The sequence below is a fragment of the Clupea harengus genome, chromosome 10, assembly GCF_900700415.2.
Source record: "Clupea harengus chromosome 10, Ch_v2.0.2, whole genome shotgun sequence".
In the NCBI taxonomy this organism is placed as follows: domain Eukaryota; kingdom Metazoa; phylum Chordata; class Actinopteri; order Clupeiformes; family Clupeidae; genus Clupea; species Clupea harengus.
In genome coordinates, this window is record NC_045161.1 from 2961278 (window position 1) to 2982815 (window position 21538).

At 39.7% G+C, this 21538-nt stretch overlaps 3 protein-coding genes across 6 annotated transcripts in view; 2 read left to right on the forward strand and 1 right to left on the reverse strand.

Annotated features, from left to right (window-relative positions):
- jak1 (Janus kinase 1) overlaps nucleotides 1–8076 on the reverse strand; it is a 50340-nt gene extending 42264 nt beyond the window's left edge. Inside the window, exon 1 of one of the 3 annotated variants that reach the window (XM_031575005.2) lies at nucleotides 7829–8076. In XM_031575005.2, the coding sequence (XP_031430865.1) occupies nucleotides 7829–7995 (167 nt within the window). In that variant the 5' untranslated portion in view covers nucleotides 7996–8076. The other 2 variants (XM_012842240.3, XM_031575006.2) reach the window with 2 other exon arrangements.
- A 193-nt stretch (nucleotides 8077–8269) lies between these two features.
- ak4 (adenylate kinase 4) lies at nucleotides 8270–13695 on the forward strand. 2 transcript variants are annotated; one of them, XM_012842198.3, is made up of 6 exons: nucleotides 8270–9194; nucleotides 9449–9639; nucleotides 10562–10681; nucleotides 11860–12032; nucleotides 12552–12670; nucleotides 12835–13695. In XM_012842198.3, exons 2-6 carry the CDS (start codon nucleotides 9498–9500, stop codon nucleotides 12959–12961), a joined length of 681 nt encoding a protein of 226 aa, XP_012697652.2. In that variant the 5' UTR covers nucleotides 8270–9194; nucleotides 9449–9497; the 3' UTR covers nucleotides 12962–13695. The 2 variants fall into 2 exon arrangements, with proteins under 2 accessions (XP_012697652.2, XP_031430867.1); XM_031575007.1 differs by lacking the exon at nucleotides 8270–9194 and adding an exon at nucleotides 9206–9298.
- Nucleotides 13696–19427: 5732 nt separating this feature from the next.
- The window catches only part of dnajc6 (DnaJ (Hsp40) homolog, subfamily C, member 6), a 39943-nt gene continuing 37832 nt past the window's right edge, over nucleotides 19428–21538 (forward strand). The window contains exon 1 of the mRNA XM_031575012.2: nucleotides 19428–20000. The gene's annotated coding sequence lies outside the window, so the exon portion shown is untranslated. The remainder of the gene's footprint in view (nucleotides 20001–21538) is intronic.

Genomic DNA, 21538 nt, shown 5'->3' on the forward strand with positions numbered 1-21538 from the left:
AAAGCAGGTCATGTAATCATTCTGACTGTGCGTTAGAATGTGTTTTGTGTTAGCATTCATAATTCTGTTAGAAAGGTAAAGCGTTTGGTTAGGCCTAATTCCTGTAGGTATATTGCTGGTTGTCATGTAATGTGCGGTTACTATGGAATTGAGATGCTTCTATGAGATGCATGTAGCTATGGTCACATGCAGTTTTGTGTGTGGGAATGAAATCAACATGTATGTGCTCATGATTAAGATCCTATCAACTGAAACTCACAAGGTGAAGTAACATGAAACTAGAATTAATTTTGTTTACAAAAAAGAACAGGCATTAATCAAACACACAAGCTAATTTGATGAATAATATAACTTTAAATTGGAATCATTAAATTGGGCCGGTGAACCAAATAATCCCCAGACAACTCAGCCGAGTGGTCAAAAGTTTTTTACTACTATTTGAAATATATCTGATGTCAGACTTTGGCTAATTTGCTATAAATGGAGGGATACAATTGGCTCAGTTTATGTCTATATTATGTTTAATTTATGATTTAATGTTTATAACATTTTAGTTGCTGCTTAATGACCATGGGAAATTGTGGGTCCCAAAGACAGACCAGGAAAGAAAATTGGATGCTAGTTCTCTGTTAGCTGAAAAAAAAGCATTCCAGTTTGAAGAATCTGAATAAACCAGTTAGTATTCTAAATGTAGCCACCCATAGACGGTAAAAATGTATTCGTACATGTAGGCTAATCCAAACAGAATTCAAACACAAGACCAGCTGTCATGGTCAGAATTCACTGGCACTCTGAGATTCTTCTGAATGAAGAGTGTGTTACAAATAAAATTAATTATTATTATTATTATTATTATTATTAATTCACCGTCTTCTACTAAAGTCAACCATTCCATTTATAGCCTATTGCGTGTGCTCTTGAGGAAGACCTGTTTGAAAGACTCATTGGGCCTCATTCTCGAACGCAGTTAAGAAGAATTTAAGAGGAATTTAAGAGGAATTTAAGAGGAATTGGATTTAGGACAACATTCGGCATTCATGAAAGTTTTCTCATCTGGGATTTGCTCTGAACTTCAGAAGACTTTCCGAACTCGAAATAGCAGTCGTAACTCGGCCAGAGTTTTCTCAAATGCGATTCCTTAAAAAACCACAAGATGGCCCCGTGGGCCATCTTGTGGTTTTTTGAGGAATCGCATTTAAGAAAACTCTCCGTGTTAATGGATTTGTGAGAAATCGTTGGTGATTGCGTTCACATCAACTCTACAGATCCTCGGATTAAAGTATCATTAACAATTACGTTTCACATGTAGGCCTATAGTCATGATTCTACGAGGCACCGTGATGTCATAAAATAAATAAAAGGACTACACCGGAATGCTGCGCTCGTCTAGTGAGCGTCGTTTGGCACTGCCGTCTGTGCAAGTACGGCAATCCAGAATTTTCAAGTAGTTCCACGTTGGTGGAACGAACTGCCTAGCACTACCAGAGCAGGCGCGTCCCTCTCTACCTTTAAGAAGCTTTTGAAGACCCAACTCTTCAGAGAGCACCTCCCTTCCTAACTGGCACTTCGACTAGTGCTTAACTTGCACTTATAGCAGTTACATTCCTGCACTTCGTTTTTATTTCCTATTTCGTTTTTCTATTTCTTATGTAAAGTAGTATTTATTGTTACACTAGGTCTCTATTGCTCGTAGCTTGACTGTTCTATCCCTTGTACGTCGCTTTGGACAAAAGTGTCTGCTAAATGACTAAATGTAATGTACACGAAACCGCTTTGACATGACTCGTTTACGAGTTGCTTTCGTGTAGATTCGGGCGATTCCGACTGCACACGTCACTACGGTTGCGTGCCCTTATAAGGAGCTGGCAGGGCGTGTATGTATGCAAATTCAGGAGCACGAGAACGCGCTTTCAATTTAAGAAAACTCTTCCGGGGGAGCACAGCCCAGAAAACTTCTGCTGCGTAGGACCGCATTTTCAAGCGTGCATGAATTTGGCGGATGTCTTTTGCTTACGTTGTTTTTCCGAAGCCCGTAAGAAACATTTCAGAAGAAACTTCAGAAAATGTTCGAGAATGAGGGCCATTGTTCCCAACCAAATCAGTCATACATCAAATCATCATGTAATTTAAATAATGTTTCCAAAAAAAGACGTGTTTCGTGTGTGATAGGTGATTCTCCCTTTTAATAACTTTCTGCTGTCAAGTTTGCTGATAGGAGAAGCATGCGCCAAACAACTTAGCTAAACAAGCAGAGCACAAGCAGAGAATGTGCAAAATTCCAATTGTGAAGGTGGTTACATTTATAAAAAATAAATACATTTATTGTAGAATAAAACACATGCAGGGAATGAACACTTAAAGCACATTTAGATTAGACAAGAGAAGGAAGTAACAAAAACAAGTACAACAACAGCAGCAGCAGCAACAACAACAACCAGAAGAAGATGAAGAAGGGGAAGAAGTAGAAATGACTGCACTTGTATAGAGAAACACCCTACTTTGCGAAAAAAAAAAAATCACGAAGTAAAAAAAATACAACACAACAACAATGGATGGATGGGAACAGAGAACACGCATGAAACAAGGTTAAGAATGTTACTAAAGCAAAGTCAAACATTCATCTAATGAAGATGCCTAACCTGTAGCGTAGCCTACTTTAAATAAGATTAACAGTAACACCTTCACTTTAAAAGGAAGTCGTCAAAGTCATATTTCTAAATATTTGTGTTTTATGTAAAGTAACATCAATGAGAAAGACTGCAATCTTACTAGCTTAAAATGTATGTCCGAAAGGATTTAAAAGCTGCTGTTCTTTTGAGACATCCTTTAACAATGCCCAGTATTGAAGACAACGAAATATCTTATCAGAGCATATTTCACATCAGCCTATTTGTATCATAATTTGCAGATTAACAAATAACAAATAATCCAAAACACGGGTAATGAATGAAAATTGCATAACTAAGAAAATGGTGACATGGTTTCCCCTTGCTGACATAAGCTTTTGCGCTAAGAAAAATATAACGCTAAGAAACTTTTGATTGCGCCAGGGTTGTCAGGCTAGATACCTCTCTAACGTTTAATTAACGTACGAACTAACGTTAAAACCAGTCATGCCACGTTATCAACTAACGGGAGGACTTACCACTTCAATTCTTAACTGTCCAGTGTCAACATATTGCTGGCTAGAGGTAAACTGATTCATTTGCAAAAACTAATCTTGTAAAACAAATACAAATAAATAAATAAATAGCATAGCATAACGTGCTAGATGTAAATGGGGGTAACTGTAAATTAAATAGTCTGACCATTGCTGTTGACCATGGCCGTCATATACTGAACGACTCCCATCGGCACCAACTTATCAATAATTTGCTAACTTGGCCGTAGACACCACAGTAAAGATATTTCCATAATGTCTACAGTACCACAACCGGCGCATTAAGTTGTAACGTTAAGCATTGCCAAGCTTGATGTTGGTTAACGTTAGCTACGATACACGAAACGACCCACCACATCCCGAATGCCGAGCTGTCACACTTTCAAAGCTTCATCTTGGAAAAAACCTAGCTATGACTTTCTGACAAGCATACCCCTGTTTCATTCTGTTCTGTTCACATACGTAGCATCTTATGGTAGCCTTTCTTCCAAAAGCAGGCTAACGTAGCAGACTGGTTACTAGCAGCTATCTACCTGGCTAACAGTAACTCTCATATGGGGATTTCTTTACCTTAGGAGAATAAACCAAGTTATCCACTTACCTCTCAAGAGAAGCTAGCTAGCTATGTAGGTAACGTTAGCTAGTTACTTCCGTATATACGCGTTCATTTCATATCTCTTCCACGATTGTTTGGCGTAACTGGTTAACGTTACTAGAACCCCGGATAATTAAATCGAGACGAATTAGTTTAGGATAATGAATTAAACATTGAGCAGATGTGTCCCAATAAGGAAAGCAAAAGAATGTTACGAGTCCGTTTTAGCTGGAAGTATTTCAGCCACTAGGACCTAATAGTCTCTGACGCCTTTCCTCTCAAACCACCAAGACCAGGCAGATTCCCGAAAACACGTCTGCAGTGAGGCTCTTGCGGCGTCGCTGATTGGTTCCTCACTCTTTCAGTCAAATGTGCTTTTAACCCCGTAGGTTACCTACAAAGGATGCACATACAGTACATGTAGTGTTGTTGGGTTGTTGAGACCACGATAACATTGGTTAAAACTTTCAAAAAAGTAGGCTACTTTCTTGAATACTGAATGTTAGAGTTGAATACTGAATAACCAGCCTAAGGTTTTGAAGGTTTCTGAATTTACAAAGGCAAAACTGTTTCTGTCTATTGGTGCAGGCTATTTAGCATTAGTGGCAAAACAACAGGTTATATTCTTTTTTTATATAGTATAAAGATATAACTAGTAAAAGTAAATGCAAATCACCTCCACACTATTTACAGTACAAATTGAATGGGAGAACTTACAGGTCCTACCTGACCTAAATGCTTACTCACTCTGACATTTTAATTTTAAAATGTAACTAAGTCTTGACCAAAACTTATTTGAGCATATTAAGAAGGATGTGTCATTGCAGACAATTAAAATCTGAGTTGACAATGAAAACTACCTGTTTTCAAGATACTTATAATATAAGGTGGAGATCTAGCCATCAACTGACCGAAAATTGCAATGCTCTCTCTCCTTTTGGAAGATATTTGTAGAGAAGAATGAATCATTCGAACATACAATTGAAAGATGGGGACCTGGCTTGTGTGAGAGAAAAGTTTTCATAAGAAAAGCTGTTGCCTTGGCAGATGATTTCCCCAAAAAATGTTGTAGCCTACGCCTATTCTTATTAAAGACTCCAGTTGTTGTGATGACACTGCTTTGTGCACAGCACATTGATTTCTGCAATTCAGTTTTCTAGAACAGAGAGAGTGGAGATTTGCATTATTTTGGAAAACACCCATTGCCACCCATAATGTATTACAGGACTCGTTAACTCTTCCTTTGACAGAACTGGTAGAGACAATTCTGTCTTTCTTGTAAGTGCAACCATTTACCATTCTAAAATAGGATTGTGTCTGTGCTGGGCTTTTGATTTTTACAAAAATCATTCAAATATACATTGAAACACATTTTAAACATATTGTCTAAGTAATCTTCTTATAACACTACTACCATCAACGATTTAAATGATTTAATATATAATCAAATAAATAATAAGACTAACAAAATCCACATTTTCACTGTGAAACAACAAATACTTTCATCCATCACAACAACTATATCTGCTGGTCCAAAGCAGAGTGTGCATGGGGTCTTTAAGAACAGGCAGTTTATTGAGCCCCAGAGGGAGGGACTTCCCGTCCAACCCACCAGATGAGTTAAAAGCACTGTACTTGCCAGGAACTGTGGGCTGCAGTTTCATACAATGTGGTGTGATGGAACAGTCTGCACCTCCGAGTATAAATCAATATCTGAAAGATAAAGCTTTAAAAGTATTCTATCTAAATGGAAATCACCTAAAATCTCTTTTTCTATTGGTATTAAATATTACAACGTTGTCTTTCTATCTAGTAGTATTTATTGTTACAAGTAGTATTTATTGTTAAACCAGGTTCTATTGCTCGTAGCTTGACTATTCTCTCCCTTGTACGTCGCTTTGGAAAAAAAGTGTCTGCTAAATGACTAAATGTAAATGTAAATGTCTTTAAACAGATTTACACAACACCATTATACACATATTTTTTTTGATGATGTTTGTCAATTTTTTGGAGGGCTAGTACTGGTCATAGTGGTCATTTGGTGATTAAGACTATGTCAGTCATTTGATTTAAAACAGTGTCTTTGTTGAGTATACAAAGAAGATTTTGACAAATAAAGACATAGTAGTTACATGTAATAACACAATTTTGCTACTTTTGTTGTTAGTGAGAATATTTTTGTTTTGTATCAGTATTTGACAATTATTTTCAATGACCTGATTTGAAACATTTTATCAAACTGTTGTACCACTGATGCAAAAACATGGCCTCAAACTGAAATTTTGGAAAGAGTGGGAGAGCATCAAAAGACCATCGGTTAAACCTGAACAGCTCTACATGAGAATAAGCACTTAGGGAAATTCCCTATGCATAGTTAAATTATGAAAAACATCCTAAAACAATTATGGCTATGGCTTCAATGACCACTATACTGTATTAATGTATTAACTTTGAAAGTCTGGTGTAGAGCTGATATACAATTCTGCCAACACTGTTATACAACACTAATCACTTTAATTATTTAATTAATTTATCCTGTATCTTAATAATGTAGCACATAACTTTTTGCGTGTGCATTGTTTTAGCATCCTATGCTAAATGTCCCATGTAATGACTCATATGAAGATCTTATTGCTCAAATAACTTCTGAAACAACATCAAGCAGGTTATGAGCTTCTTGACTTTTTATTAAAACTGTTCAAAATACAAAAGACAAAATCATGCAGAGTGTGACAAACCGTCCTTTCTTGCCCAGCTGTGAGAGAGGGGCCTCCATAGGTCATGTTGAATCAGTGGTGTCAAGATGGCTGCCATCCTTCAGTTATCACAGTACTGTACCTTTAAGATGGACAGCATCAGCACTCTGATAACTGAACCAGGGCAGCCTGTCACATCAAGCAGAGACGGACAGCTGAGAGGATCTCTAGCCCTCCTTTGAGTAGAGAACAAGTGAGGCACTAGGAGGAGACAGCACCCCACAAAGTGATTCTGGACGTACAGCAAATACTGCAAATTAGTTGGAGAAAATGTGCCCAACGTGTTCTGTTGATAACGCAAAATACACACATTTTAATAGATTTAGGTAGCCTATCCAATTTAATTCTTTTTTTATACTTGTTGAACACAGTAAATGTATCAAAAAAGCCTGGTGGCTGAGTCATTTAACCCTACCATTTATTTTAGTCGGGAATGTTCGTAGTCCACTTTGAGTATATTGCCAAGTTTTATTTATTTTGCAGCCTTATTCATTATTCATACGTACCATCACGCTTACGTCAGACTTGTTGTGGTTCATGTGACTCCGCCCTCGGAGCTAGATGTTTCTCTAGAAGTCCAGTCGCGTAGCTCAACCATCGGGACTCCTCCCAAAAGCTCCCCGCCCTCCGTGCAAATCGTTTCTTGTAAACAACTCGATTAGCTCTCTCTACTCGCTATCAAAGGCAAGCGAGGAATGCCCGACACAATGATTTATGAAATAACATATGCGTGACGCACTAGTTTTACTTACACTAGACAAATGAACAACTTGTCACAAAAGCGCTCCTTGCACATTGTTTCCGAAATCATATTCAAGAAATACGCGCCTGTATCCAGGCAAAACGCATGCACACGCTGTTCAATTATAAGAAAACATGGGCTAATGTCACAACAGTTGCATTTACGGCACAAAACTGGGAGCTACACGAACGATACATAAAGCGATAAACACAATGTTTTAATAATAAAAACATGTTTGATAGCACGCCGTTGTTTGGTAACTGATGGTTATAAATAATGCAGAAGTTCACACAGCTGCAGTCTACAAATACCTCAATTTGCTCATCAGAATTGTTGACAATAGTGGTCGAATGACTTCGAATCTCACACATATACATTCAACGACTGACTGTTGAAGAATTCATTGCATTTCTTCTAAGTCGTTACTGAGGGGAATGCTAACGCCCAGCACCGCACACACCCCTTTCAAGTCAAAAACAAATACGCTACCACGTCTTACTATGACAAAATAAATATTCGCTAAAAACATTACAGAATACTTGAACTATTATCAGTTATGTGCAAGTCATACTTACATGTAATTGTGTGTATATCCCAGGTGTTTACATGAATATTTTTTATGACGCAGCAAGCCCATATCGAACAACGTGTGATTGTCGCCATTTTTTGTTGTTATTGAAATCTCAGAGCCATGTGACAAAATAAAATAACAGGCTTCCGGGTCCCAAGCTCTAGAAATCATTAATTTTGTTCGCAATAAGTCTTTAAATGCAGAAAGTATTTTCACACTCCTTAATCTGGTTTTCTAGACGGATCAGGACAGTGCAACGATGCGCACTGCATTTAACATGTTTAAAGCTCTGACGCCACCGTTTAGGCTTGCAACAAGTAACTTGCGTGTAGCAATTACACGTTGAAGTAATGCTAGTTGGTTTAAAGGCTAGAATTATATTAATGATATCTGAAACGCCTTCCAATCGCTGCTCTCAACAAGTGTGAACAGCGTACTTTAGGACAACAAACCTGTTGTCTCAAAATGTGTCATGCCTTAATAGTTTAGAGACTTTATGTTGCTTAGGCTATATTGGAAAATAGAAAATTAGCCTTCACCCATCTATAGCTACTGGTTACATGGCAAAGCTGCCATGCCATCCTAATTTATTGCATAGCCACTCACTATGCCCTAAAATAGAAAGCCTACCATGCTATAATTAGTGGCTTATTGCAAACTCTCTGTGATAGATAAACTAAAGCAAATACGAAGCCAGTATACTATTAGGCTGTGCACATGTAATGCATCAGTTGTGCATCACTCTGTTAAGTTAACTGTTATATATTATATAACCTAATTCATACTTCCAAAATGCATTCTTGTACACATAGTTTATAGGCAAAATATTGATCGAATAACTCTGATCTATGGGCACTCTATTTGAGAAAAGTAGAAATTACTGTTACAGATGGAACTTCAAACATAGCTGTAAATATGGCTACTCAAAGTGGCAATTCATATTTCCACTAATTGCATTTCGTGTAGACAATGTGGCCCAACTGTGGGCAAAATTGAGACAAGCGGAAAAAATAGAAAATAGAAAAAAATAGAAATAGAAAAATAGAGTTTTCATAGAAAACTACAACTACCATACTTCCTTATTCTCTACTGGTGGTGCGCTGGTACTTTGCATTTTGTCATGATGTGCTGGGAGGCGCATTGGAATAGGGCGTAGGAGCTTCTCCTCCATTCATTTGTTGAGAAAAGGCACGCACACACCTCAAAGAGAAAACTCAATCGACAATATGTGGGTGGAGTGCAAGCTTTTCTGATGTTAGGGCACAGAGAAAATAGCTACACGCGCACAATTTAGGCTGCATAAAACACCAACAATCGCGTTAGGCTGGTGCTTTCCCTTTAAAAAGTCTTTGGAGAGCAACTTTTCGCAAGTGAGTGGACTCGAGACCATTTGCCCTACCAGACCATTACATGAGTTTCCATATTGGAATAATCTTTGCCAAAACGTTTCTGCAATTTAATTCTGTTTACGTGGGTGAGTTGTCCTGCAAAGCAACTCCCCTTTAAAGTTGTCCCTCAGTTTACTGAAGCAATGTAAATAGGAGTGACGAGATGGCTATTCTTTTGCAGATATATGCATGACTATTAAGTCGTTTGCAGCGTTTCATTTGTTTATTTTTTACAGGAGTCACTTCGACCGTTATTTGCAGTAGGGTGCAAAGCTGCTCTGAGAAATGGCTAGAATATTCCGTGCCGTTATCATGGGCCCTCCCGGCTCAGGAAAAGGCACCATCTCCGAGAGAATTGCGCGCACTTTTGGTCTACAACATCTGTCCAGCGGTGACTTTTTACGAGAGAACATTGATGCTAGAACTGGTGAGTATAGGCTATAACCGGTGGAATTGGTTTGACCAACCGTTTTCGTCGATTGCTATATCTGTACCTCTTTTCGTGATATCCGCTTGAGTCTGAAAACGCAGTTTTGTGCTGGAAAACTACCATTTGACCACATAGCAGTAATGTGTTTGCTGGCCTGAAAGTTCATGTAAGGTAAAAAGGAAAGAGGAGTCGCTTCCACGCTGGCACAGTGCTCTTGCACTGCACGAAGCAGTGTCGCACTTTTCTGCCATGCCACCTGGGGTTTCTTATTCATTGGATTTGGCATCCGTTTTCGCTACTGCCAAGAAAATATATTCACTTACTGTTTAGAACATCTTAGAAGAGAACACATGGAACACATGTTTGAAGAATAACCTTCAGGTTTAATATTCCATGTATAGGGATACTCTAGACATTGCCAAGCACCTGACATTTAATGAATGAATGATTGTATCTTTCCAAGTGATGTCTAGCAGCACCTTCAAATAAACAGACTCAACAGATTTCCAAACTTGACAGTGAATGTATAATCTGTTTGATGTGGCTTTCACCAAAGAGCATCTCCAGATATCCCCTCACTTTTTGCAACCACTATTCTCTTTAATGGCCAGCCCTCCACTTGTCTCTTCTCTTGTCTAGTCAGTCATGATCATTTACTTCTGATCTTTGTTAACCAGATTACTGGTGAGTTTCATTTGTCAATTCTTCTAGTGGAAGAATTTATAAAAGGCCTTTATCTCACAGTGACCCATGTGCCAAAGTCATTGGTCCGATTAAAGCCCAACACAAATTGCACTAATGATAATATTATGTATAGCCTATGCAGTGCTATATTATATTGTATTGTATAGAATGTGTGCTTTCTTACTTTTACTGTGTTGTCCATCTCGTCTGCCTGGTAAAATGCATGTTCTTGCAGAGGCTGGCAAGCTGGCTAAGACCTACATTAAGAAGGGCCTCCTGGTACCGGATCATGTGATGACACGGCTTCTGCTACCTAGACTAGAGGAGATAGCCAGACACAGCTGGCTGTTGGATGGTACGCCTTGTGTAAATATATCTTTCAAGAAGTCTTTACAAGGATTTTCATGGTTTTTGCTGTACTATGCATTCTTTCTCTGATTGAAACCTCCCATGTAAGTCTAGTCAGGGCGAACTGACTTTTGAATGGATAGCTCACAACATCATACATGAGCATCTGCATGTTTATTATGAACGTACAATTATTTATAAGGCACTAGTAGTTCATAGGTCTTAGCACTGAAATAAAATAATGCTAGCTATGCATCATCCACTTTAAAGGAAGTTGTTTGTGTGTTTAAACAGAGACTGTTCAAAGCCAGCCCATAGTATGACTCAGACTCCCCCAGTGGTGAGTGCACAGGGGAAAGTGCCAGTACTTACTTTTTTACTTTTGAAATCATCCAGTCTCCACAATTTAGATCGACCTTCATTATACTCTACGCTGTTTACCCCAAAAGCAGCTGTTTTAGAATCAGCAGTATAGTATTTGAAACCTATGAAGGTTGACATTTTGCAAAAGTCAGTGGCTTTTGTTTGAAGGGAAACTCAAGAGAAACTTTTACCACAAGTTGATTATTACTCTGAGACTGACATGCGACCGGCATACAAAACATGTTGAGACAGTGCCGGATAAGTCATGTTTTGTCACGTATGCAAAAGCTACTGGGTTGCTCCTGAAAAGCAGCCTGAACTAGTCAGACTGCAGGTCCCTTTCTCTCAGCTTTGGACACTTCTACAAGTGAAGTCAAATGGGTTTATGCCAAAAAAGATGTAAAATCGAAAGTGGTGTATCTACATTTGCAGCTGTGATTCACACACAGACTTTCCCTTGTTTTCTTCTGATGTTTATCAGCTTTCTCATTATTGACAACAGCATTTTGCTTTTGTGTTATCAGCACCAGATTGTAAAATCTGATGGCCTCTTGCAGTCTGTCATCTGTCAATCTGCCAAGGTGGTCTACATATCTATTAACATAGAAAATACAGTATAGCCATTTTACAGAGGCTAGTTCTTAATTACTGCTTCTGCTTTCATAGTTATCATTTGTAACTTAAATTTAAATGGATTTGAATTTAAATTAGCTCTGACTTTTTCTCAGGCCAATGCATATGTGATCCAATTAGACATGCAAATCTCAACTGAGGTGGGTACTTTCTGTATGAACATGAGTCATATAGATTCCGTTGTGTCAGGCTTCCCCAGGACTCTGGCTCAGGCTCAGGTCTTGAACAGTGCCTGTGACCTGGACGTGGTCATCAGTCTGAACGTCCCATTTGAGACTCTGAAGGAGAGACTGAGACATCGCTGGATACACCCGGCCAGTGGCCGAGTTTACAACCTGGTATTCAACCCTCCTCGTGTAAAGGTGAGAGAGGGCCTTTGTGTTGTTCTAAGCGTAGGGTAGGCAGGGCCAGACACGACCTTGGCGCAGCATACCAGAAGTTAATGTTTGGGCACAACTTAGTCAAACTTTGATTTTTGTTTATGCTAAAAAGGAGGTTAGTTGTCCTTTTAAAATATTTGAGGAAATCACCAATGCTGCCATTGAGCCATTGAGCGGTTTCAAATGCATTTACCTCCACCACTCCACCATTGCCATGCACTCAACACTTTGAAGCCACATGTCCTCATGGTTGTCTCCATACGTGTATTTGGCATGGTGAGAACTGAGTCTGATCTGTCACTTTTTATGCACTTACCCATCATGGCAGCCATGTTGATGAGATGGCGTGGTGTCACTGAATGATGTCTCTCTCTCTCTCTCTCTCTCTCTCTCTCTCTCTCTCTCACTCTCTCTCTCTCTCTCTATCTCTTTCTCTCTCTCTCTCTCTCTCTCTCTCTATCAAGAAATCACAAGCTTTTGAAACTTCTCTTGTCTGCTCAGGGTGTGGATGACATCACTGGCGAGCCTTTAATTCAACATGAAGATGACAAAGCAGAGGCTTTGGTGGCCAGACTACGGCACTACAAAGATGTGGCCAAGCCCGTTATAGATCTGTACAAGTGTGTGAAAGTTCTCTTCTCTGCTTCTTTTGACTTTGGACTTCTAATTAACTCTACATCTGTTTGTTTTTTTCATTTGCTCCAGGTTTAGACTCTTCAGACTATTATTTCCACATTGCAATTGCTTTCCTAATGAAGCTGATGATAATCCTTATGTATCCTAGGTCCAAAGGCATCCTGCACACGTTCTCAGACACAGACACGGACCATATCTGGCCTCACATCAGCTCCATGCTCAGTGTCAAGATTACAGCACCCACACCCAGTGCTCAGTCCACTCCAACACACTAAGGAAGAGACACGCCAGAGTGGTGTGACAGAGTGGAGTGACAGAGAGGGGAGTTTCCCTATGCAGTTCCTTGAATGAACACCAGTGTCAGGATTCCATGATTCCAGACTAATCCTTGATATTGTCATTCGGTGTTCTCATATGATGGCTGTTTGGATTGGCTAGTTGTTTTCCTCATCACTCACTCCCCCCCGCCCCCCTCCCCTCTCTCTCTCTCGCTCGCCTCACACACACCAACACACACGCACATAAACACCCACACAAACACGCACATAAACACACACTCCCCAGCTGTAAATCAGCCCTCTTGGATGTTAATTCAGGGTGTTTCTATATGAAATGTAAACAGGTGGCTATTCTGTCTATTCTGGTTTATGTTAGTGAAGGCAAATGATTCAAATGATTCACAAGTAGCGAAACCCATAGATGAGACACACACGAGAAATGAGATGTGCTTAAACACACGAGTCACATATTAAGTACGACGGTGTGGAAAGGCTACTCAGAGAGTATTTTTTATTGTTTTTTAAGTTCCGCTTAAGATGTTCGGACAAAAAAATTCATCTGTCATTACCGAATCAGCGGATATGAGGGTTCCACTGTACTAAGAGCCTTTTTCACGATTTCCTTTTTTTAATGATCTTTTGGTATTTACTTCCAACAGTGATTTTGGTGCTTTTTTAAATGAAATGGAGCGGATGTTTTATAATTGAATAAATGATAAAAGAATCCCATAGGGCAGTGGTTCTTAACCTTATTGGAGGTACTGAACCCTGCGAGCTTCATCAGTGCATTCACCGAACCCTTCGTAATTGGAAAAATAAAATATGATTTCTTCAAAACATAGGTATATATAAAAACGACCCGACATTGCTAGTGTGAACCGGGCTATACTGTGTGTGTCTTGACCCCTGCCGAACCCCTGAGAGTGACTCAACGAACCCCTGGGGTTCGATCGAACCCAGGTTAAGAACCACTGCCATAGGGGCTTAGTGTAGTGGTGCAGTTGTAAGTAGTATAGGCCTATTACTTAGCTAGCCTACACACACAACACAATCCCAGTGTATATTGCTGTAGGTGTAGTCCCACCATAGACTACATTACCCACAATCCCAGTGTATATTGCTGTAGGTGTAGTCCCACCATAGACTACATTACCCACAATCCCAGTGTATATTGCCATTTATGCCATGTATCTGCCTTTTCAGAACATAATGTTTTTCAAAATATCAGTAGGCTTACAATATTCAAAATGATTCTAACATTCCACTAGCTATGAATGAAAGTGCACAGTATTTCCTACCAATAACATAAGCCTACTACACAGATTTACGTTACACTACTAATCTTTTCTACTGCTTTTGTGCTTACAATATAGATGGCAAAGGCTGCTCTTACATGTTGAAGAAGAGTTATATGTTCCCAAATAGAACTGCTGCATCTCCTGATGAATGTGCTCAGAATCAGATATGAGCTCCTCACTTTGCCAAAGGGTCCGACCTTGGACAGAGAAGGCATGCCATTCCAAAGTACCTCCCCAGTGCTGGCCATGGGTTGTGTGTACTAGGGGTGGGGAAAAAAATCGATTCTTCGATTTCTCTCGATTCTCTCTAGAACGATTCTGTCTCTATTTTTTTTTACACATCCGTTTTGTGTTGAAATGCAAGCAGCATCGATTATTGCATTGTTCATAGAAAGTCATAATTGTGACAAGGAAAAGCTTTTTCTCTAATAAAAAAATAGAGAAGGTAATTCATCTGTTGATTTTCTTTAATTATCAAACACAAAGTAGGAAGTGATTTGAGACTCTGAGTAGCAAACTCAAATGTTTTAAAAATCGAGATGCATCAATAATCATTTTATCGGTTTAGAATTGATAATCGATAATCAGTTTAGTATCGATAATCAGTTTAGAATCGATAATCGGTTTAGAATCGAATCGTTGACCTCTGAATCGGAATCGAATCGAATCGTGAGGTGCCAAGAGATTCCCACCCCTAGTGTGTACATCTGCTGAAGTGAAAATGGAAATGTTCTTGTGATGGAGCCTTTATGGAACAACATTTGCCGGTTTCAGGTTCTAATGAGTTAAACATGTTTGCACAACATTGACACTGCAGCTCTGAAAGTAGTAGCCTAAAACGTCTATGCTGTGTAATTTAATTTGTTTCAGGGCTCAAACCTGTCCATGATTGAACCCTTATTAGGCAGGCAGAACAGGTTGAAAGTGATTTTGCTCTAAGCAGTTGCTATCTGATTAAAACAGACTCTTTATCCTTTATCCATCCACTGCATCACATAAGGTCTCCAAAGCGAGTGTATGATGAGGATTGACCATGTATTTAGTTTGTCCTGACACCTGTTCACTGTATGGTCTTTTATTAATCATTCTCTGTCAAGGAAATGTGTAACAGAACATTCTTGTAAGGTTACAAATGAGCTTTCGAGTCGGAGTTCTCTTGGCTGGTCACTCAGAGGACATGGCTTCCATTTTTGAGGGCTGTTCCATGTTCTTTTGTATTGAGTTGGAAAATCCGTCTGGGAAATATCATTCATATGTGTGGCATTTTGCCCATACTGTAATGAATACAGGGAATGGAACTAACATAAGAAGAGAAAAACGTTAGCACACTAAAAGAGAAGTACTGTTTTGAACTAACATAAGAGGAGGATAACTTTAGCACACTAAAAGAGAAGTACTGTTTTGAACTAACATAAGAATAGAAAAATGTTAGCACACTAAAAGAGAAGTACTGTTTTGAACTAACATAAGAGGAGGATAACTTTAGCACACTTAAAGAGAAGTACAGTTTTGTGACAGATGTTGTATACACCCACGGTGGTCTGTAATAGTCTTTACCTTTTGCTGTGTGTTGGACTGTTTGTTGGTTCTTATTAAGATACTGAATGAGAAAGTTGAGTCTTGCTTGCCAGCCAGAGTTTCTCAGTGTTTCCTCTATGTCTCACCCTCTGGTGTGCAATACCGCAGACCCTACATTCTATGCTGATGAGAGTTACTGTATGCTGTAAAGCTGCCTTGTCCCAAAGAAAAAAATAAACACTTTGTCTTAGAAAAACCTCAGTTCACTGTTTTGTGTTAACCAAGCCAAATGGGTTTGCTTCTAGTATGTCATGTGTCAAAGGGTCAGGAAACCAAAATCATGAAGAAACCTTACCAGTAGGTGTCATTTGCTACACACATAAACAAAGGAACACTTGTACATGGAAATGCAATATAAACCAAAACAAACATGCAAGATGTCTGTTGTCAGTCACCAAACAAGCAAATACCCGCTCTCCCCAGGTTCCTTCCCCTTGCACATGAACTCAGTTCACTGGATGTTACTGATGGAGATAATTTCGAAACACTGTTAATGACTTAAGAATATAATAATCAAGTGCCTTGTATTATTAATTACCTTATATGAATCATGTACTTATGTAAGCAGGAACATGGCTTTTCTGTGTTTCTGCGTGTGTGTATTCTGTGTAACTTAGAATATTAGGTGCCAATTAGTCTGTACAAGAGCATGTTTAGACCAGAGGTGATAAGCTTCCTCCGACCTTGTGCAAAACTGCCATCCTTGCAATATAGGGAGCCCCGGATGTCAGAGATCCACCACGTGGTTATCCCTGCTGAAGACTAAACTTCTGTCTATATAAACCTTGCGCAATGTGTGTTATCGGGGCTTCACTTTCAGCCTTGTGCTGGGGGTGAGCCAGATTGCTATTGTTGTTTGTCTAATAAATATACTTACAGTATATGCAGCTTCGGAGTCCTGAGGTAACTAGGGTGAATTTTCACCTAACAGTTACCATACCAGCCATTTACCCCCATACAGGGGCGGCGCCAGGGGGGAGCTAGGGGGTGCTCTAGCTCCCCCTGGATTAGCCATAACCACCCCCATAGCATCCCCAAGAACATAATGTTTTTTTTATTATTGTTATTTAATTTCATTCTGCGTTATTTATTGAGTGAAAATCATATTTAACTCACAAAAGAAAATTATAACAGATTAAAATTAACAGATTATTTTAGACACAGAGCAATCATTCTGTCATATCCTATGACCCAATTTTCACGTTGCACGCGTAAAAGTTGATGTTACCGGACGGTTGAAGGAGCTAGTGTCAGTTCACCATTGACTTTTTAAATATACCTGGGCTCGTAGACATACAGTATTTCTGTCAATCTAAATATTCTGAATAGCCAAGTCGCACTGCCAAAAATACTGATGTAGACCCATATTCAGCAAAGAAATTACACTGATAAGTGCTATAGCACGGAATATGTGCGCGGGGGCTGGGGGTGTGGAGGCGGCGGCTAGTGATCTACCCTGATAATTTCACATATGTAAGTGTTATAGGCAGAATATGCGCGCGGGGGGAGGGGGCGTGGCGGCGGCGGTTACAAACAAGTAAAAGAAGGGTACGGGACTGTAAAATGTTTTGGGAAATCACTGGCACATCAGTGGGCCGCGGATTACTTTCTAGTCAGAATGATGGTCCCTGGGACAAAACCAGTTGAAAACCCCATGTAGTAGAGAACCATGTGACACATAGGCTATCACCCTCATTTCATAGCACCCTCGCTAAAATGCCGAGCTCCCCCATAGCACCTGCAGAAAAAAAATTCTGGCACCGCCACTGCCTGCATATACAGAGCCTGGACCACATGTCTTTGTAAATATGTCCATTTGGTCTTTGTCCATTACACGTCTTGTCAAATTAAACGAAATTCTAAACTCATGTTCCTCTAGCTGTCTGTCCTGTGTGGGCGCTCAGAAAACTCTGATGTCCGTGAACACCACTGGCTTTGGCAATAGGAAACAAACAAAGTGGCCTCCGACCAAGCCATACACTATTCCAGCCAATGAAAATGTTTATTTGGGAGCCCAAAAGGGAGCGGTGTAATTTGATTGGCTGTTGGGCTCAAATATCAACAACACTTGGCCAGAATAGAGGACTGACTTCCTTAGTCTGATTTTCTATACTTCAGGTGGTCTTGGTGTTTTTTGTTTTTTTTATTGCAACTAATTCTGCAAAGCACTGTGTATAGATATATTTGTATGGTTGCATTGATACATCACGGAAATGGTAGGCATAAGTCAGATCTTTCAGGAGAAAGTTGGAACGTTGGAAGAGGATGCTGGAATGTTGCTTGAAGCCCTCTGTCTGAGGAAATGAAATGGGATGCTGCTGAGGTGGGACATTTTACAGTACAGAGTACAAGGAATGACAAGGAATGTACCAACAAGTACAAGGAGTAATGATCCACAAAGGTTACCACTCTTTTTTACGACATCTTGCCATCCCCTGCAGCTAGTCTTCAATCAGTAGGCCTATAATCTGAAGCTAAACCTATTTGGTGAAGAAACAGGGAGCCAGAATACTATCTTTGATGGACTGGCCTACACAGTCACCATATGTGAATCCTACTGAGGTCTTCACCTGAAGGTTAAAAATAAAGGTTCTACAAACCCATCGCACAGCTGGCCCTCCAGAAGGCACCAGCATACACAGTGTTTCCACTGAATATATTCAAAGAACTGCTAGAATTGCATGTAACTTCAAAGTTGCCATTGCAGAAAATGTAAGATTCATTGTGAAAATAGAGCTTGGTGCCAAGGACAATTCTGTTAGGCTAAAAGAATGGCATGTCGTTGTCAATGTATACCGATTTCCATTTAAATCCTTTTTGTCTGTCAAATAACATGAACATTTCTGGGTCATTCCAAGCTGTTCCTATATGTCAAGCAAGGAAAATTAAGAAATAGCCTACTCTGACCTCCCAACATCATAGACACTATGTATGAGACAAAAAGAAAGAGGGAGATGGCTAGATTTCAAAACATTAAATACGAACTTTAAAAGTTTGTCCAGAGACATACCTGCCTCCACCTTTGCAAAGGTCACATTGGCATTTACAAGTATCTGTAACCCACCTATGTGGCCCCATCCGCTCAAAGGATACACAATCTCCTACAATCTCCTCGCCTTGTAGAATGAAAGTCAATTCATATTCTAGATTTAACAAGAGTATGGAAGACAGTTTTTTTTTGACATACTCTGAAATAGGCTCCATCTTGTTCTTCCATAAACCTCAAAATAAAAGGACCCATACAAAAATGTGAGAAAAATGTCAAAATGTCTTTACAAAATAATATATAAAGACTGCATCCTTAAACTTTTCATGAACGCATGGAATATGGTCTCCCTCGTGGACTAGAAAGGGTATTCTTGTCTTATTCGTGTCTGATTTAAAACAAAAAACAAAAGCAATGTTAGCAATTGCACCATGACCAATTATCCGCTGCAAATCCATACACTTTTGGTTAAAGTGATTGAGAAACTAAAAACATTATCATTATGTACTGGGGAAATCCTCAGCAACGTGACATACATCTGCTGTGGTATCACACGGAATGAAGTTTTCATTTTCAGGCTCGAGGAATCTTCCACCAACACTGTAACCGCACAATTTAGAGCAGGTGACACGAATGCGTGAGAGTAGCCTCCCACAACGTGAACATTTATGAATGAAAGACAGTCTGTGGACAAGTGTATGGAGGCACATTAAATGAGTATCAATTAAGTGCTTGATGGGATCCGTTTTATGATTATTGCTGAGATTTCGTTCACATGTAGTCTATGTTGACTTAGCCGTACATCAAGCCAGTCCAGTCCTCCCCCGTAGTAGTATGATTCTCAACTAATGTGGACAGGCTTCATCCAGGTTGATAAATCGACACAGATGAAGCAGGGATCTGCACGCTTCCCAAGCCTTGGATGTGAAGAAATATCTCAAGGTGATGATTCGATACTTCGTATACATAAATCCCTTAGCTGCTTACGTGTTCATCTTTGCGCCAACCCTAACGTGCGCAAGTGAGCGAGATTCGATGGAGCAGGCGCCGGTGTGACCTATGACTGGCAGCGAATGACAAATCAAAGGTCAGCATTTCTGTGATCAGCTGGGTTCCCTACTGTACCAACGCTGAAACAGCGCTCTTGAGAGAATGAAAGACTGCATTCTCCAAGGTAAGAAGAATGAGCGGTTTCTTATAGTATCATTCCTTCCAATTGAATGAGGTGCACATCGCCTATTTGCGCGCCATGAAAAACAATGTCATGTGTTTTTGGTCGAGGTTTAAAATATTACATAATAAGCCGCCTTCACCGATATGTATGCACGGACGTTTGTTAGATGCTATGTTCTATGTAAATCTTAACATGACGTTTCAAGCTGGCGATACAGAGCTGATCCGGGGTTGACGCTATGGCTGTTTTTTTTATAATTATGGGGAATTCCCACTGAATTACAAGTGACATTTGAACATAGCCTGGCTGCAAAGGTTTTTTTTGTCTATTTCTAGTGTTAGGCCCATATGTTGTCAAGGGTATTTATAGCCAATGTGTTTAACCACTATTGCGATATTAAATCCAGACTCATTATTATTATATGTCATAACATAGGCTACGTTCTTACGGTATTAGGTTAATGATAATAGTTAATTTATCGTTCAAATGTTTATAAGATTGTGGTCTGTAGCGGTTCGGGCACTGCAGTGTCAACAGTCGTGTAGCGAGTAAACCTATACCATATGTGTACGAAATCACCGTTTATCTAAAAGTAAATGAGACCAATTTAGCATTCTTGTTATTGTTTATTTCATACCTCAATACTATATGGTTCACCTGTAATGGAAAATATAGCCCACATATTTAAACCTTTAAGAAACGGAAGTAAGCTATATAGCCTAATACCACGGATGAGTCACGTCATCTTATCCTCGTCTCTATTGGGAGATGCGTTGAGATGGGTAGGCAACATGAAGCTAGCCAATGATCGCGGTCGGATAGGTGGGTCCTGGGTAGCCATGATGTCAGAGCATCCTCGCGCGCATGCACCTGATGGTCGACTTCGCGGTTTTCCTTTGCAGTTATTACAATTGCAGCGATTGATTAGAGCAGTCATTAGTGCTCCAGCGCCAGTGTGTTACAGAGCTGGGTTATTTGCCGTCACGGAGCTAATTGTAGTGCCATTCCACTAGGAGCAGCCAACAGGCAGGATTCCTAGAATGGAATAACCCTCCTTCTCCCTAAGTGATGGGAGATTGTGATACTGGTACATATGTGTATATCTCGTATTCAAATCGGGAAGAGGTTATTTGTCATTTGAAAGAAAAAGCTCTGCTGTGTGTTTCGTTTTGCACGTTCCTGTTGTACAGCTTACAGACACGCCCAGCATCAAAATGATTTTATTTTCATTCTTGCCCTTTTGTTGTTGTTATTCTTAACAGTATCCTTTCATAATAACCATACTAAATAGTTTCAGGATCGTGAGTCATGAGGGAATTGTCAGATGAACTGGATTAATGCACCACATCCACAACTAGGCTATATGTAAAGTCAAACCAGTCAATTACTACAGCCTACCCCCCCCCCCCCCCCCCCCCCTCCTTCCAAATTCCCCATGTCAATAAAGCAGTAAAGAAGCCCATGTAATCATTAAGCCATCCAGTCTTAACCTCTGGTTTTTAGCTAATATGAATACACCGAATTCAGGTGTGTGTACT